Genomic DNA, 20042 nt, shown 5'->3' with positions numbered 1-20042 from the left:
GATCGGGAGTCAACTCTTTGGCCTGCTCGAGCTTATATTCCTCAAGAGTCAAGGTATCTTTCCACTTCTTACGTTCGGCTTTGAAACGAGCCCGGGCACTAAGGTGTTCGGTTCTAGATTGAGAATCTATAGCAGTCTCTTCACCATCATTACTAGATGGCTCACGACCAGAGCGATCGTCGAAAATATCTTCGGACCGATCACTGGTAGGGAGGCCGGGATTGATGGGATGTTCGGCTTCTGGTTTGCCCAATGAGGAGCCAGGGGGTTCTTTTCCTAAATCTTTCCTAAAGTTTTCTAAGGCTGACCCTCTCTTCAGGACTACCATTTTTCCTAAACAAATGGAAGACAGAGGAACGTACCCAGAGACAAATGAAAAGAAGGGAAAAAGAAAAGCAAACAACACAAATAAATAAGTTTTTTTTTTTTAACCACTGTTCTAACTGCTAGAAACAGAAAACGAAAGAGGAAGCAAAGCACTAAGAACTTACTTGTTGGTGATCGTACGAAGAAGAAGAAGAAAAGGAACGATACTCCTCTCCCAAAGATAGACCAAAAAGCTTGAAGCAAGACAAGCAGCAAATCCCCAACAGAGAAAGAAAATTCACAGTTGTAAGAAAAAACGAGTTTCGAAGCAAAAGTGAAAAGAAGAGAAGAAATGGGGATTTGGTATATATAAAAACGAAGATACTAATCTAAGGGTTGATTCAAAAGCGCCATCAACGGTTAAAAATCAGCAAATCCGATGATCCATATCCAACGGTGATTGCTATGAGTACGTGGACGATGGGAAATGAAGAGTCTCTTCACCATAATAACGATCATTTATGGAGAAGTGATAGTAATGACACATGTCAACCACGCACAAGCATTGAGAGACGTGCATTGATTTACGCGCACAAAATCGGCGGCTATTCATGAGTGGGACGTTACAGATTTCGAGGTAAGGTGCTTTGGTCGTTTCGACCAAACACCCCGTATGCGAAAAGACATATACTCCCTTGAGCCGAGCATAAAATTCTCGAGCACAAGGGACTGGGGGGCTTATGTTAATGACTAGAATGGTCATTCTATGCCTTCTGGTTTGAGTCCGAGGATGAACGGTCTGACCAGGATTCGTTACCTAAGAAAGTTCGACCAGACAGTCCATGGTAGGACCGACCATTATGAAAAGTACAACCGCCTAGCATGAGGAGGAAACCTAATAAAGGTAAACCCTTATTATCTAACAACTGGAGAAGAGAGTCCAATAGGTAAAAGAACTCTTTATGGAGTTACTTTCCTAGAAACAACTCACAGTAGAGTCACATTCCGAATATAACTCTACCAACTTACATTATATAAACACCTCAGGTAAACACCATGAGGTAGGTATTCATACTTTGAGTGATCAATTACTTGAGTTCTCCATTGAGTAGTTGAGATCATATTATTTGTACTGACTTGTTCGTCGGAGACGTACCTCGACCCCCCAAGGTCGAGCTCGTATCTTGCAGGTTTGTGACAGGGAAGGACGAGCGAGATTCCGTATTAACACCATGTATATAGATAGGTAACTTGCTGCATTGAGAATTTCACTGTTTTAGTTAGTTTTGTAAACCTAAAGTCAAATTTAACTTATTTTATTAATGGAATCATTGAGTGATTATTTTTGTAAAGAAAATTTAGAAGTAACTAGTCATTTAATTTTCCCAAAACTATTACTTGGTTCCAATTAAGATGCTTACAATAATTTTTTAATCCAAGGTTATGAAAATCCTGTGTCCGATCGGGCGTAATGTCACATTTATTGGTTCAAGCAAATTTGTGTCTCTTTTGTAATCACTCTGGATCAGGGAGAAGCTTGATTTCTGAGGATCTTCGTTCGATTCGTTGTCTGTCTTTTTGGCTCGAAAAGACATCAAAGAATCATCCATTGATTGGCTCTCTTGGGAAGTGCTTGAATAATATGTGGCTTGATTTTCCAATGAAAGCTTTTCAAAGGCCTTAAACCTCAAATCCTCGGTAGTAGTGCTGCTGCGCTTCACAACAGGTGCTTGAACTGCAATTTTGCCTTGAAGCATGCTCACCACAGCAGACATAGCAGGCCTGAGAGAAGGGGACGGATTTGTGCATAAAAGAGCTAGATTTAACAACCTCATTGCCTCTACTTTTTGGTAGTCTGACCCAAGGATTGGATCCACGAGTTCTATCAGATTTCCTTGCTCTTGTAAGACATAAGCCTGTGAGAAGAGAAATACATATCAAGATAAAGCTACACACACAACCATGCAGGCAGCATTCTTCTTCTTTCCATTAAAAAATGAATTTGAGGTTACTTAATTACCCAATCAAGAAGGTAAACAAAATCCTCTCTTGGCCTGTAACTTGTGTTGCTTTTTCCACTAACAATCTCTAGCACCACAACTCCAAAGCTGTAAACGTCTGCTTTGTCCGTCAAATAACCCCTCATCGCATATTCAGGGGCCATGTATCCTCTACAGCATTAAAATTTTTATGTTACTAATATTATATTTAATTTCATAGTCATTCTTATACGAAACACAGAAATCATACCAATGCAATCTGATAAAACTATGCTAGAAATGACCTAATAAATATATGTATAATAGACAAAGTCTAGAACATACATATTTATCTAAAAAGATAGCGAAATAATCAACATAAACTAGTGAAAGAAAAATGTATGTTATCATCTTGACATAAGAAAATGCCTGAATGGATTGGCAGTTCTTAAGCTATGGCATGAGTCACCTGACAACTATATTCACATGTAGAAAAGAAGAGTAAAAAAGAAAGAAACTACTCACATAGTTCCAGCTATTCGAATGCTAATATGGGTATTCTCCTCTTCATCAAGTTTAGCCAAACCAAAGTCCGAAATCTTAGCATTAAGATCCTTATCAAGTAGCACATTAGTTGCTTTTATGTCTCTATGGACAATTTTCAACCTTGATTCTTCATGAAGATAAGCTAGACCTTGTGCTATCCCCAAGCAAATCTTGAGCCTTGTCGGCCAGTTTAGGTACATTCTTTGGTCTTCAAAACCTAAATGCATATCACAACTTATCAGCATTTAACCATAAATTCTTGTGCAAACCTATTATAGACAATGTCAATGACTATCATTCATTTACTAAAAGAGTAGACATTAAATTCACGATGACAGTAGAGGATTTACCAAATAGTGCGCGGGCTAGGCTGTTATTCTCCATATACTCATAAATCAATAGCAGCTGGTTTCCTTCAATACAACATCCATAAAGCTTCACAAGATTTGGGTGTTGTAAAGCAGAGATCATGACTATTTCATTTAAAAATTCACGATTCCCTTGCTTGGACTTGGAAGAAAGCTACTTGACAGCAATTACCTTGCCATCTGATAGTATACCCTAAGACAATATAAGTAAAATTTGAATCACTATTTCTCCAAAATAGACAAGGTATACTTTGAAATAAAGCTGCTTTTTTTTTCTATTCCCCAACCTTAATTAAACTTTTCATTTACATCCTAAATTTTCGTCTTTCCTATTGAAGACTAAAGCAATTTTACAACATCAAAGTGTTGCGGCACGCTGCTGCTAGAATAATTTAAAGGCTCAACCAACAAAATAAGATATAGATTGATGGTGACAAGTGAGAAGGGTGAGTCAAAGATTTGAACACTGACATACCTTATATACAGGCCCAAACCGACCTTCACCTATCTTATTTGAATCATCAAAATTCCTAGTTGCAGCCACAATCTGTCTCAAACTGAAGTGACCTGTTTGTAGCTCTATGGCTTTAAGTTCAACAGAATTAGTAATATTCCTTACCACGAAGAAACTATAATGATACATAATATATCCAGTTAATGGTATGTGTCATGTGGCATCTATAAACATTTTGCATAGATATTGTTTTTTATAAATATAGAGCACACATGTAGGTGAGAACATGTGACATGAATATGAAGATATGATATGTGTGAAATGCATAAAAACTAGTGATCAAACCAATAAATTAACGAAGTGTAAAGAGTAGATATATGAAGTAAAGGAGAGCATAGACCAAGAACCAATCAATAATAAAGACTTGAAGACAAGAGAGCAAATAGAAGAAGAAGAAAAAGGAAGAGAAGATAGGGGAAATTTTGGAATCATGAGATACTCAACTTGGGAGTTATTGTGCTTAGACTGCCATTTATTTATAAACAGAATTACAAACCAAAGAAAGGTGGACTATAAGTAGGAACTTACTAAAAGTACAAAATATTGATTAGCAATTACATGATGAAAAATAAACTGAAGAAAAGACAAAATTTATTAACACATCAAAATCATTAATTGTGACAACAACTAACATATTATTGCCAAGACAATAGTACTCGAAGGACACACTTAATGACTTAACATTCTCCCTCAAGCTGGAGCATATAGATCATCCATGCCCCGCTTGGATCAATCTTTCTAAAAGGTAGGACTAGATAAAAGGCTTAATAAACATATCACCCACTTGTTTGACAAAGGAAATGAATGGAGCCGCATTTATTTTCTACATAACTACATCCACACAATATTACAATGGATTTCAACGTGTTTAGTCATTTTGTGAACACTGGGTAGAATGCAACCACTTTATATCACAACAAAATAGTGGATATTTTTATGAACCCTTAAATTTGTGATAACCATCTTAACTATTGATGTTTGTGGCTTGATATAGTTCTCTCAACCGATAACCCTTGTTTCAAACTAAAACTATTCCAAAATAAATTACTTTAATTTGTTAATTGACTAATACTAAAACCCCTACATTTCTATTTTATTCCTTTCCCATTAGCTCCCAGGCCTCTTCCCTATCTATTTCTAACATATTACTTTTTCTAACCCTAAATAATAACAAATATTTTTAATTAAAGTGTAGTTTCATGTCAATTATAAATGAAAAATAGAATAATGCATTGCGTTACAAACACATGGATGATCAATTTGTCCAACCTTTTTTATCAAGATCCTTCCCTCCCAGGCAACCTTTCACCCAAAGAGTTAGTAAAATCAATGCTATGAGGACACATGAAGCAACAACGATAATGATGATTACTCCAATTGAAAGTCCAGAGTCAAAATCTGCACAATCAAGCAAGTTGTAGTATCACAATGAGAAGTGCAAAGAATGGGGAAAATAGAAAGTGGACAGGTGTCGTACTTGGCATCACTGAAATAGCTGATATTAGGGGTCCATGTACTTCCATATAGGGAATTCTATTAGTCCCTTTTCCAGACCAGAAGAGGTGGATCTCCAAAGTATTTCCACTAACAGTAACATCATTGAATTCCTTAATGACACTCTTACCAGTCCCATTAGCTTCTTGTGCAATATTAAAATCTTTCAAACGTATTTTTCCCTGCAAAAAACAAAAGAATGTTGGACATATTGTGTAAAAGGAAAAAAAAATGATTATCAATGTTCCTTAGGAATTAGCTGGAAAGTTAATTGTAACACACATTCAAAAAACATGTGAAGGGAAGAAAAAAAAGTAAAGGAACAAAAGTATAGTTTCTTAAGATAAACTAAGTGAAAAGATAAACAAAATACCAACGATAGCAATTGTCAATCACTCACTTGGATTGATACATCAAATATACGCCTGCCAAGGCTGCTAAATTTCTGGTCTTCTGTAAATGTTATTTCAGCAAAGTGGAGACGCACTGTATAACTACCACTTTGTAAGCAGTGGCCATAATATCTTAGTGAGATCGGAGCAAGTCGAGCTGTCATATATATGGATGGATCAGTCATTTTCAACACTGATGTGTTTGTGGTCAACAGAGCATTGCCTTCATTCAGAAAGATTCCTGTAGTGCTAGAAGCCCATCTATCAGTGTGATAGATGTATGATGTTGAAGTAGCCACTTCAGGTGTTAAATCCGGTTCATATGCCTCCCCATCAAAATTTGTTGACAGACCTCCGCAATTGATAAACAATGAATGATCTGTGTGGGTAGTTGGAATCAGAGGGATGTATTCATATTTGTTTATTTCCTATCAATCACTTGTAAACCCCCTATAAAGGCTCTAATGTTTTGTCATCTAAAAATGTAAACAGATTGTACAATTACATTTAGGTTTTCCATTGCAAGGGAGGTCCTTCTTCAAGCACCAATCAACTCTGCAAAAGGTTCTCCAGATGAATTTAGTTTCTTCACAAGATTTATTAATCAATAAGAATAACATTCGAGCCAAAAAAAAAAAAAAAACACTTACGAATTGTTTTCTGAAAATGAATAACTGGCAATTGTTTTCCTGTTTACAAACCAATTGCATTAGGGAAATAAGAAAGTCATTTGTTGTATGTAAAAGTGGAAGAAAATAATACAGGGTACTGAATATACAACATTATTTGTTGTTCACAGTTGGTTGGCGAAGTGTATCCAGTAAAATCGTTGTAAGATAAATCACTGATACAAAAAGTAGCATCATGTTATGGTACTGCAGTTATATGTTTATATATATATATATATATATATATATATATATATAGAAAGAAAAAGAACATGTCGAGATACATGAGATAGTTTCAATAATTAAATCAAGTGAAAAATTCATCCAAAAGGCAAGTCAATTGAAGTTAAAAGATCCTATTAACCATGTGCCGAAACTTTTGAAGAGGAGAAATACTCACGCTCTTATGTTGCTTGTAGACAGCCATTGTGGCACTTCTCCAGTCAGCAAATTGTTAGTAAGAAACCTATGTCCATAAACAATATAGTGCCTACCGTGAGAATAAAGAAAAATTTTCATTGTTAAGAGAAATCATTGATATGAAAAGTTGAATTATCGTGTTTATTCAACAAACCTATGACTATGCAAACAAGAAAGTTTAATGAAATGCTAATCATAAATAATAAAAAATTATCAGACATCTTTCTTGGATTAATTTTACCAATGCACAGTCTATAATTAGAAGTGAATAAAATAAAATAATGACATATAAAAAGAAAATATAGAAATTCTACATACAAGAACTGCAGATACGTTGAGATTTGAACATCTGGAATGTGACCAGTCAACCTGTTGAAGCTTAGGTCTCTACAAATGATAGAAAAATACAAATCCCTTTAGAACATAACTACAAAAGATTGTCCATATAGTGTAATTTAATGATGGACTAGTGATACATTCTAACCAATACAAGGTTAAACTTAGCAATTTAAGCCCATGAAGACATTCACTTGATATGACTATGGAGAATATTGATTTAAGATAATAAATCAATGGAATCACTCCTAGTAGTCAAACTGCCTTCGATACTAAATCTAAAATTAATGGAACTTTTATCGGGTTATTAGTTTAGTCTCAAATCCTTGAAGTGAATTTTCCTTGTGTTTTGACAGTTATGAAATCAAATTTGTCAACCACAAGATATGGGAAAGGCAAAGTAAATCATCGAAAGACAAAATAAATATCAGCCTTCAAAAATATGCACCTAGACAAAGAGTAAACCTTTGTAATGAATAATCTGCTCGTCATATATTAAAACAATAGAATTCAAATTAATACCTGGACAAAAAGTTATTTCTATAATAAACTATTTATGCTTGTCATACATTAGAACAATATAAGATACAATTGAAATTAACTAGAAGTTGATGGGGTGGTTTATTTTGTTAGAAATTTGTATTTCTCCTTTATAGGCATAAGTATGTCTTGTGGAAAAGACATGGTGTTTGAGCATATGTTTAAACAAACTTCTTTCTGGTCTCTTCCAATATAATAGGAGATTAAACCCATTTTAACAGTGTTTTAAAATAATCCCATCTCTGTTTTTCTATTGGGTTTATCCCTCTTCATTGCTCGTGTCTAATTGAGTACAACCTTAAGTATTCTTGGATGTATAGTACATGAACCCACAAGATCTAACTTTTTTCATTTAGCAAGACGAGACTATATATGTGCTTAGCACCTATAGTCTCGAGTCTCGAGTCTCAAGTCTTGATTTGTAACTTTGACGATTGCATGATCATTTGAACTTTGTAATTTACGTTTGGTGAACAAGACTTTGTAATTTGAACTACAAACATGCATGGTGTGTTAAATATGTTTGAATTTAGAACATTTAGCATTAATATATGAGTGTATGATGTGTACAAAAGGTTTTAAGGTTTCACTTCAGCATAATGGTTTTCAAGATGGGATTTGAAGTGGAATTCATATATATATATATATATATATATATATATATTTCTCTCATAAATTTAAGGTCACCAGTGTGTTTAGAAGTGTTGAAACATGCTGGACATCAAGTCCCAAATGATCACCCCCTAATTACCCTTAAGTTGGAGCCTCAAGTTGGGAAAAAATTCCACCAACTCATTGAGATCTTGAGGAGATCTCAAGCCAATCAACACATGGTTTTGGGTTTCCTAGATCTCAAGAAAATGCTAGGTGTTAAGTTACTAAGATGAGCCTTGAGATCGAGATATTGCACCATGCTTGGGCAACCTAGTAGGGAGAACAGCACTATTAGATAACCTCACATTTTAGGGTTGTTTTACTTTGGGGATTGATTTGCTAGTATACCATTTGCACCAATGTGGGGCCTCTACAACCTTGAGGAGAGTGACAATGTGGCACAACTCTATCCATATGCAAAACCCAAATCTGCAATATTGTAGACTTCAAGTGAATTGGTGGATCTTGCTAAAGAATATTAGATAGGTTTTATGTAATTTTCATGTAACATATTACCACAATACTTAAGGTTATAGGTTGTTTAAGTTTTTGTGATTCTGAATTCTGATAAAATTATGAGAATTCAATTAAGGAAAAACCAGCAGCAAATATCAATTCAATTTGTCATCATGGTACATTATTTATTCAATCAATTTTAAATGAGAATGCGAAACAGAATATACAAACACTGACTTTTGATGGATTATCACTTAGTAGATCCATGGACAAGAACACGATTAGCTTAGTCAAAAGGGAAGAAGTTGAAGTTTCATATAATGAAACTCACAGAAGCTGCAAATTTGGCATATGTTTTCCAATGTCTTCTGGGATTGAACCCATAAGAGAACAATTTCTCAGTGTCCTACATCACCAAAGAAAGCAAGTCCTCATTATCACACAGAACCATAAACAAACTGGCATAAGCTAAGCTAATGTCAAATTCTTCAAGTCAATAAATTTCTTCAATTGAAGCTGGAAAACTCACAATTCCCATATATTTGTCAAATTCCGCAAGTCAGGGAAAGGAAAAGTCATATTTGTCCCATGAAGATCAGACACCCTCCTGATATTCAAAATTAATTAATGCAACAAATTAACCAAATCTTTGTTGATCCTTCAATATATATTCAGGTTGATTAAGTATAACAACTTTAGAAGTTGGATCTATAAGCAGGTATACTTACAATCGAGTTAGGTTTTTCATGAAGGAGATGCTAGCAGGAATAGGGCCCTCCATGGAAGTGCCTTGCATATCACTGCCATAGACATGCAGTTTGCAAGAAAACCCAAAAAGATCGATGCAGGCAACATATATAAGATATTCAATTCTTATATAATAATAATAGCAAGATTAATTCTCATCAGATTTGTTCAAAATTTATCAAACGAAGAAAATAGACGAAAGGTTCTAGTACATACAGTGTATCAAGTCTAGTCCAATTTCCAATAAAACTAGGGATCTTCCCAGAGATGCCAGTCCCCTGTATCGAACTGCAAATTAATAGCAAGTTAATTCGGTCGATCAGGCATTCATTATTTCAAAATTTTATAAAACTATTCAAGCAACTAACAACCTCCAACTTACAAATATTCCAAGCTTTTAAGGTTTCCATATGTTTCCGGTATAATTCCTGTTAAATTGTTTGCAGAAACATTGCTGCAAGAGTAAGAAATTTGTATACAGTTAATGACTTCATTTGAAATGGTAACAGTACTAGTCGATCGGTGTATATAATTAAAAGTTGATGTCGATGATGATAATATATAAAGGTACAACAAAATAATTAAATAACCCTAATTATTTCTTCGACACCATTACCAATCTACATTAATCAAATCAATAGACTGGAAAATCTTCTCGATCTCTTGCATCTTCTCTCTTATTTGGGCTAGACCTTGGCGCCCCCAGCCCCCAGCCCCTAGACATTGAGTGCAACATATTGGTTTGGTTCTGCTTTTAAAGATTATTCAACCGGTGAGGACTATTAGAAAGCTATTTCTAAGGGCTTGCATCTCACATATCTAGAGGGACTAACCGAAACTTCCGTAGATTGACTACTGAATCTCGATCCTCCAATCAGATTTGGAAAGCCATCTGCATTGATGTGAGCTCCAAGCTCTCCTTTTTGCCTCATAAGGCTCTTGTAGATTTTCTAAACATGCATATTGTTGTCACTTGGGACCTTCTTTTTTTTACCTGTTGAATCCCGTTGTCTACTTATTGTATTTTGAGTAAATATTTCTACATTATGTTGCATTTTTCCAGGTGGGAGATGTCTCAAAATCAGAGCTTGTGTAGTGTTCATCTTCTTGTTATTCAGTTACTCTTTTACAGTTCCCTCATGTTCCAACAGCTCAAATCATTAGTCTCGTGGTCACCATTCAACCTAGAGATGGCTCCATCTCCGGCGCCTTCTTTGGAGAAGGGACTTGTGTTTGCACTGCAGCTTTCAACTGCTACTCTCTTCTCATCTCTCATCTTGTCTTTATTTTCTCTCTTGAAGCATTGTTTATTTATTTATTTTGGTAGATGGAAGAAAAGAAAGTAATCTTACCAAAAAAAAAAAAAGGAAAAAGATTAAAGAAAGAAAGATTGATTTTTTTTAGTATGATAAGGATTTTTTTTCTTTTAAAAAGATATTTTGAAAGAAATTCAAAAGGACACAGGGTATTTTGGTCATACACTTTATTAAATGAATGATTTCCTTTAATCAACTAAGGGAGCCAATGCAAAGATTTTTTTTCTTTCTTGGGCTTAAGAGTGACTTTAGCTAAACCTTAAGGGGGTCCAGATAAAAAAAAACCCTTAATTATTTGATCGACAGAAACAATGGAAAGAACATGCAGAAGCTAGAGAAGAGAAAGCTCACAATAACTCCAACCGAGACAAATTACCAAGCTCTTGAGGAAGGGTTCCTTCAAGTTTGTTAGAATCCAAGTCCCGGCAGGGAGTGACCATTTGAATTAGAAATAATAATAATAATAATAATAATAATAATAATAATAATAATAATAATAATAATAATAATGAAATCAGTTTGGCCTACCAAGGAGTTTAATTTATTAAGCCACGTATTGTATCAATACTCACAGTTGCTCCAGGGAGGCGATGTTACCAACTTCCTTAGGAATTGATCCACTGATGCGGTTTCCCCAAAGAATGCTGCGATTAATTAATGTGCAAAAGCATCGGTCAGGTTAGATTTCCTAATCCTAACTAAACGATTCTTAAAAATTTGAAGAACTGAAATCAAGTAGACAAATTAAGGGGATAAAAAAGAGAGGAGCTAGAGAGTATAATTACATGATGACGAGAGGGATTTGAGTCCAACGAAGAGGAATTGATCCACTCAGATAGTTCAGGGACAGGTTGCTAAACAAATGGAATCCACCATATGTGTGATTGATGATCTCAAAAGCTCAATTAAGTACAGAAGAGAAGATAAGAAAACGACTTACATTTCTTGCTGTTGGGGTAATCTGGTAATCTTGTATTTAGTGATTGAACCGAACCGGTTTGTTTTGGTTCATGTGGTTCAAGTCTTATTATATTAAGGCTGGGGTTTTGGTTCGCACGAGTGATGCAACCTAGTTTTTCCTGATTTTGATTTGCTCTCTGCTACGGGTTCTTGAAGCATCTTGAGGGTTTCGTTCATGGCGTTCGTCTTCGATCTTCTGTACCTATGGTTCTAGGTGGTTGTTGATCATGGAAAGATAGGGCTTCTGATCGTATGAGCAAGGCGATCGTTCGATGGTCTTATGAGAACCAGATACATTGTATTACAGGTTATATGTTCCTTGCTGTTCTTCTTCTTTAGTTTGTAATCACCCAAACCTATAGTGGATTGGATTCACACTCGAGTCCCGGAGACGTAGGCTTAATAGCCGAACTCCGTCATCGTTGATTGTCTTCTGCTGTTCTCTGTTCCTCGTTTTACCCTTGTATGATTGGTCCGAAACGATTAGGGCATGAGGAATTTTGACCTTGCGATCACAGATTGGCATCAGAGCTAAGTTAATCATGGTCCCTGCTTCGTTTAGGTTTTGTGAAATCAATTAAATCCTAAATTGTGAAGATAGTCTATACGGTTAAGATTGTAACATGTTGTTCTAAATTTTCTTTAATTTCTTTCGCTGCTGACATTTTCTGTTATATGAATGATTATGTTGTTTGTATAATTTCCATTCAAGTTCTGTCATAAGTATGAACGTATGAAATTGATTCTCATCTCATATGTTTGGTATGTGATATGACTCTGATTCGGGTTATATAAATCTCTGTTATATTTTCATATAACTGTTTGTTTGCTCTGTTAAGTGTTTAGAATCTGTTAAGGAAACAATCTGAGTATAGATATATGATTCTGATATGTCTTTGGCTGTAATTAATCTCATTTAATCTTGAATTTCTCATTATAATATATGCTGTCTAATTTTTCTGTGTTAGTATTGATCTAATACTTGGTATGTATTGATCTGTGGTGTTAACATCTGATTATTAGGCTGCTGTTTTTATAATTTGTATAAACTGAGACTATTCCTTTTTGTGATTAATTAATATTGATTATTTAACACTTTGTTAGAATAATCTTCATTTTTCAGAATTGATTAATCAGTATTGTGAATTGGATTCTTATATATACTGATTAGTGTTTTGGACCGGGTTCAAAGTGGAGCCCAGAAAGGGTTTAAGTCTACCAGGGGAGGATACACCTCCCAGTGTGGTTAGTGTTATAACCACAGGCTCTAGTAGAGCTGTAGGACTAGGGAGGGACCCTAGTTACCTAAGTTTGGATACTCCTATGGGGAGTTCCAGGGTAGACATTGAGAAGTTCGATGGAACTGGGGACTTTGGGATTTGGAAGAGGAAGGTTCGAGCCTTAATGGCTCAACAGAAGCTCCTAAGATCAATTGATGACCCAGATGCTTTCTTTGAAAGTATTGATCCAGTCTTGAGGACTGAAGTGATGGAGAATGCAATTGGATGCATGCTCTGGAACATCACAGATGGGGTCATCAGGTGTCTTGATGATGAAGACAACACCCCTATAAAAGTCTGGAACAAGCTTGAGCAGATATACCAGAAGAAGAATCTAGGTAACAAAATTTATTTAAAGGAGAGGTTGTATGGGTTTAAGATGGACCCTACAACTACCCTTGACAAGAACCTAGATATATTTAAGAAGCTTATTCAAGACTTAGCCAATACAGGTGAAAAGACTAAATTGGAAAATCAGGACTTGTCTATTATCCTATTGAATTCATTACATAATGATTACCTTGTTGTGAAGAACTCAATCAAATACGCATGTCAAAACATTTCCCTAGAACAATTGATTGATGCCTTAAAGAATAGGGAGTCTGAACTATTGGCTTCTGGTAAGACTAAGGGCAGTGGGGAAAACCTGTTTGTAAAGGGCAAGGGCTCTTACAAACAAGGGAGACCAAAAGGAAAAGGGAAAGTTATTGAAAGCCATGAGTCTAACAATAAGAATAATAATGGGAACAACAAGTCTGAAACAAACCTCAAGAGATGCTTCTTTTGCAAGAAAGTAGGACATTTTAAGAAAAACTGTTTTGCTTATAAGAGAAAGATGAAGGAATTGGAGAATACCCATTCTGATATGCCTGGACCCAAGAATGGTCAAGCCAATGTCTATGAAGACATCGGTGAGGTGCTTACCATTTCTGAGGTTAGTAGGCAAGAAGGATGGATTTTAGATTCAGGTTGTACATATCACATGTGTCCACACTTACACTGGTTTACACACTTGTCTGAGTTGAATAATGCCAAAGTTATGATGGGTAATGATGATTTATGTGATGTAGTTGGTATTGGTTCTGTTGAATTGTTAAATCACAATAAATCTGTTTTTACATTACATGATGTTAGATACATACCTGACTTAAAGAGAAACTTGATTTCAATTAGTAGCCTTGACAGTGCTGGATTTGTAACTTGTATCTCTGGGGGTAGTCTGTCTGTATCTAAGGGATCTCATGTATGTTTAAAGGGCATTTCTCAGTCTGGTTTGTATGTTTTTGATGGTAGTACATTCCTTAATAATATCTCCAATACTTGTTGTCTGTCAAGTGAATCAAATATCACTAGTGTGTGGCATGCTAGGCTAGGACACATAAGCAATAAAGGAATGCAAGCTCTAAGTAAACAAGGCCTGTTTGGCAAGGATGTCATTGATAACTTAGAGTTTTGTGAGTCATGTGTCTTAGGTAAGCAGCACCGGTTAAGCTTTGGAGCTTGGTCTCACTTATCTGGGGATATATTAGAGTATGTACATGCTGATTTGTGGGGACCTGCTTCAGTCTTGTCTTATGGTAGAAATTCTTATTTCTTATCCCTTGTTGATGACTACTCAAGGAAGGTGTGGATCTTCTTATTGAAGACCAAGGATGAAACTTTTGAAAAGTTCAAGTATTGGGTTGCTTTGGTAGAAAACTTGAGTGATAAGAAAGTCAAAACATTAAGGACTGACAATGGATTAGAATTTGTTAATGAAATGTTTAATGGATTTTGTAATGATAAAGGGATTCAAAGGCATAGGACTGTTAAATACACCCCTCAGCAAAATGGTATTGCTGAAAGAATGAATAGGACAATTTTAAACAAGACTAGATGTATGCTCATCAGTTCAGGGGTACCTAAGGGTTTCGGGGTGAAGTCATATACAACAACTGTTCACCTAATCAATAGGAGTCCCTCTCGTTACCTTAGGGTTTAAAACCCCTGAGGAAATGTGGTGGGGTAAACCTCCCAGTCTTAGTTACCTCAGGGTATTTGGGTGTGAATCCTTTGCTCATCAGAGTATTGGAAAATTAGAACCCAGGAGTAAAAAGAGCATCTTTCTAGGTTATCCTGAGGGGGTGAAAGGATACAAGCTATGGGATAGGACTGTGCCTCGGTGTTAAGACCTTTATTAGTAGGGATGTTCTCTTTAGGGAGAGTGTGTTCCCTTGTCTTTCCATTGACAATACCAACTTGAATCCACTTGATCAAAGAATGACAGACTTCACTCAATTTGATTTAGGGCAGGCTGATGTTTTCTTAAGTCCTGCTCAGACTCTTGATTTTAGTATACCAAAAGTACCCTTGACTTCCCCTCAACCTAGCTCCGGGAAATAAAGAGTCCGAGGTTGTAGTTTCGAGAGTGAGAGTGGGCCATTGCCCTCTCCTGAGTCTTCTACTGGTAAGGTGGAAGAAGTTCCTGATCTGAGTAGTTACCAATTGGCCAGGGATAGAGCTAGGAGAATGATTAGGCCACCTAGAAGGTTTGTAGCCAACTTTGCACATGAGACTGATATTTCTGTCTCTGATATTGGGTTAGAAGAACCTAATTCCTATGAAGAAGCTTTGGGTTCCAAAGATAAAGATTTATGGGTTCAAGCCATTAATGATGAATTAGATTCATTAAATAAGAACCAGGTTTGGGAATTAGTTCGAAGCCCAAGGATCAAAGGTTATTACCTTGTAAGTGGATATTTAAAATCAAAGATGATGGAATTGATAATTCCAAAAGATATAAGGCCGGACTTGTTGCAAAAGGTTTTGTTCAAAGAGAAGGGGTGGATTATGATGAAATTTTCTCTCCGGTTGCCAAGTATAAGACTATAAGGTTGTTGTTGTCCCTTGTTGCTCAGAACAAAATGACAATAGAGCAATTGGACGTGAAAACTGCCTTTCTTCATGGCAATTTAGAAGAAAGGATATATATGCAACTACCTTTAGGCATCTCGGCAGCTGGAGATGAATCACAAGCTTGCTTGTTGAAGAAATCTCTCTATGGACTTAAACAGGCTCCTAGGCAATGGAATAAACGTTTTGATTCATTTGTGTTGAGTGTAGGGTTTAAGAAAAGTGTTTATGACAGTTGCCTATATTTTCTCATTTCAGATTCTGTTGTGTTATATCTTATACTTTATGTTGATGATATATTGATTGCTTGTGTTGATTCTAGTATGATTCAAGATGTTAAGAACAAGCTGAAATCTGAATTTGAGATGAAGGAACTTGGGACAGCCAAGAAAATTTTAGGGATTGAGATTCATAGGGATAAGGGGGAGGATACTATGTTCATTGGTCAGAGGTTATATTTATTGAAAGTGCTTGAGAATTTAACATGCTTGATTGTAAACATGTAAATGTTCCTTTAGCTTCACATTTTAAACTCTCAAATGATCATTGTCCTAAGAATAATTTTGAAAAAGATGAAATGTCAAAGATCCCTTATTCTAGTCTTTTAGGTTCTCTTATGTATCTTATGATATGTACTAGACCTGATATTGCTCATGCTGTTAGTGTATTGAGTAGGTTTATGTCTAACCCTGGTAAAGAACATTGGCTTGCTCTTAAGTGGCTTTTAAGGTATTTGAAAGGTACTGTTCATAAAGGTCTAGTGTTCAAGTCCACACTGGTGATCTTATTCTTGAAGGATATACTGACTCAGATTATGCTAGTAATATAGATAACAGGAAATCATTATCTTCTTATTTCTTTCTGTTATCTGGTAATTGCATCAGTTGGAAGGTGCAACAACAGCCTATAGTTGCTCTGTCCACTACAGAGGCTGAGCTTGTTGCTGCATCTGAATGTGTTAAAGAAAGTATATGGTTGAATGGTTTGTTATGTGAACTTGGTATTTTGAAGATTAAACCTGTTGTCTTTGTTGATAACCAGAGTGCTATCTTCTTATGTAAGAATCCTGTTTATCATGATAGAACCAAGCATATAGATATTAAATACTTCTTTCTCAGGGATAAAATAACTGATGGTTCACTTTTAGTTGAAAAGGTAAGTACTGAGCATAATCCTGCAGACTGTGGTACTAAGTCATTGCCTCTTTCTAAATTTTTACATTGTCTTGATTTGTTGGGAATTGGTAATGTTGTTTAGTACATATGTTCTGTAAGTTTTTTGAGTTGTATATTACTTGTTTTAGATTGTGGTGTGTGTCTTGTGGTTATTTGTTTGTTTATCAGGTTTGCATTTGTTGCAGTTTTAGGGGAGATGCTGCCCAAATTTTTATAACTCTTATTCTGTTTATCTCAGTTTTGGGATATATGCCTGGTGTGTGCATGTTTGCTCTTCATTATTGTATGAGTGAGTTATGAGTTATGAGTTATGTTTAGGGTTTTCTCTACCTGGTGCAGTCTGTTGCATGGTATATCTGCATGGAGTCATTAGTGTTGCATGGTTAGTGTGTCTAGGTATTTTGCATATTCTTTATTTGTTTTGTACTATGTTTTCTTTTGTCTTGTGTGTGCAGGTATACGTGGACGATGACGGTCGCATCCAATTCACTATAGTTAGTTCTTTGGGGATACAGATTAAGGGGGAGAATGTTGGGGTAATCTGGTAATCTTGTATTTAGTGATTGAACCGAACCGGTTTGTTTTGGTTCATGTGGTTCAAGTCTTATTATATTAAGGCTGGGGTTTTGGTTCGCACGAGTGATGCAACCTAGTTTTTTCTGATTTTGATTTGCTCTCTGCTACGGGTTCTTGAAGCATCTTGAGGGTTTCGTTCATGGCGTTCGTCTTCGATCTTCTGTACCTATGGTTCTAGGTGGTTGTTGATCATGGAAAGATAGGGCTTCTGATCGTATGAGCAAGGCGATCGTTCGATGGTCTTATGAGAACCAGATACATTGTATTACAGGTTATATGTTCCTTGCTGTTCTTCTTCTTTAGTTTGTAATCACCCAAACCTATAGTGGATTGGATTCACACTCGAGTCCCGGAGACGTAGGCTTAATAGCCGAACTCCGTCATCAGTTGATTGTCTTCTCTGTTCTCTGTTTCGTTTTTACCCTTGTATGATTGGTCCGAAACGATTAGGGCATGAGGAATTTTGACCTTGCGATCACACTTGCAAATAGAGAAGATTCGCGAACTCCCACAAAAAAAACCACCCCCGACCACCACCTTAAAAAAAAAAAAAAAAAAAAAAAAAAAAAAAAAAAAAAAAAAAAAAAAAAAAAAAAAAAAAAAAAAAAAAAAAAATTAAGATGATTGAAACATATATTTGAAGTCAATTAATTAGAAGCGTTACATATTCGTGACGTGACAAACAGTGGTGGAGCAATTACAAGTGACGTTGCTCATGATCGTGCCTGTAGGCGTAGACCCAAAGCTCCTATTTAAACCTACACCACCACTGCACCAACTTGAGCTCACATTCCAATAAGGATTCTTCAATTTTGCTGCTATCGTTTTCAGTGCTTGTACTGTTAACATCAAAGGAAACAATTCAATTCTCAAGAGATAAAAATATTTCAGTTGGATCAATCTAGGAGAAAGAGAGAGAGTACTTGTAGCTAGTATTGATCAGCTATTGCGTTATATATTGTAGCTATATAGATACGCACCTTCTTCATCCGGCAAGGTTTGAGCTTCAGATATCAACAAAGCGAAGCAATTCAACAAAACAACAACGATGAGAAGAACCCATGAAACCTTGTTGTTTGCAAGTGCACGATCATGAATTCTAGGTCTCTTTGCCATTAACTGCTAGCTCCTCCTCAACTACCTTCTTTGATCCCTACAATTGAGTACCGCTACTAAGAAAAGAAAATTTAAAGTAATGGCTTAGCTCATTAGAGTTTTAATTGTCATTACCAATGATGATTACTTTATCTCATTTTCACTTTTGGTACTCAAAGTGAAACTCCATAGGATTCCCCTTTGATGATTTTGCTCCACTGTCTAGATCGAGAAATGAGAGTTTCCCACTTGTTAGAAAAAGGAGACAATCATTGCAACTTTAATGAGGTAATATTCCTCATTAAACATGAATACAATGGAGATGTCAATCACTTCCAAAAGATGATCCATCTTTGTGTATCACAAATTTGGTACTATTCCTTGTTTAATTGGTTTATATTGTACTAAGTATTTAAATGTGTTATGATATATGATGCCTAGTTTTTGTTTTCATTAAAACTCTTTAATTTTCATAGATGCTAGAATTCTCGAAGCCTTTCTATGTTTGGGTTAATAGATTAAAAAAAAAAAAGTTTTACCCATAAGAGAGCAAGCACAAGAAGATGTGAAAATTATTGAATCACAATATACTCAACTTGCTAGTTATTGTCGTTAGTCTTCCATTTATTTATGCACATGATAACAAGCCAAGGGAAGTTAGACTCTAGGTTGAAACCCTACAAAGAGTACAAAAATTAGAAATAAGGCACTAATGCCACAAAGCACACGTAACAAATTCCCTTGGCTCATTACTCTATCTAGTCCCTTCAAGAACACTGAGTTGCTACCAAGGTGTGAATTTTCGGCGAACTTTGCTGGTTTGCTGGTTGCCGAAACCAATTCGTAAATAGGTTTGTTACTTTGTTGGTGTTTGAGCAGCAGAAGAGCAAGAGGAGCAGCGAGAGAAGTAGTTAGATTTCTGAAAAAAAATTCTGTCATTTCATCTTTACAAATAAATCTTCTAAGTCACCGGAGATGGAGATGAGAGTGTTGTGTTTGGACATTAATGAAGACAAGACAAATTACTGAAAAGATGATTTTTTTTTAATGCTAATTGATAAGACAAGTGAAAAAGAGGAGAATAAAATACACTTAATAACGAGAGACGGTGAGAGTGAGACAAAAGAGTAGAAGGGTAACGTGAATCACAAGTAAACCTTGGCCTGCAGTGAAGTGCTAACCACGTTGGAATCAAGGAACGGAATCTCGCTGAGATTCGCCGGTTCGCCACTTGGCAAACCAAGCGAACCGGCGAAATCTCCTCGAGATTTTGCCGATATTACTTGGGCTTAAAGCCTGAAAGGTTCCTGCAAATCTGCTATTCCCTG

The 20042-nt window shown here is 35.8% G+C and overlaps 1 protein-coding gene across 1 annotated transcript; it reads right to left on the bottom strand.

Annotated features, from left to right (window-relative positions):
• Positions 1–1736: 1736 nt before the first annotated feature.
• LOC149025441 (putative LRR receptor-like serine/threonine-protein kinase At1g53440) lies at positions 1737–18735 on the bottom strand. The gene is given in 24 exon segments (XM_089143577.1): positions 1737–2222; positions 2327–2477; positions 2811–3048; positions 3182–3392; positions 3675–3784; positions 4983–5111; positions 5191–5389; positions 5608–5978; positions 6105–6154; positions 6250–6288; positions 6378–6443; positions 6668–6733; positions 7006–7074; positions 9005–9079; positions 9203–9280; positions 9402–9473; positions 9637–9708; positions 9803–9874; positions 11088–11157; positions 11307–11380; positions 11522–11628; positions 13206–13263; positions 18284–18458; positions 18600–18735. Coding segments are annotated over 24 exon segments (3174 nt in total).
• Positions 18736–20042: the final 1307 nt, after the last annotated feature.

This window comes from Hakea prostrata, chromosome 2 (genome assembly GCF_041222555.1).
Source record: "Hakea prostrata isolate BN-2017 chromosome 2, UWA_Hpros_2, whole genome shotgun sequence".
Taxonomy (NCBI): domain Eukaryota; kingdom Viridiplantae; phylum Streptophyta; class Magnoliopsida; order Proteales; family Proteaceae; genus Hakea; species Hakea prostrata.
Note: the sequence above shows the minus strand (reverse complement) of the source record. Positions and strands in the feature narration are given on the sequence as shown.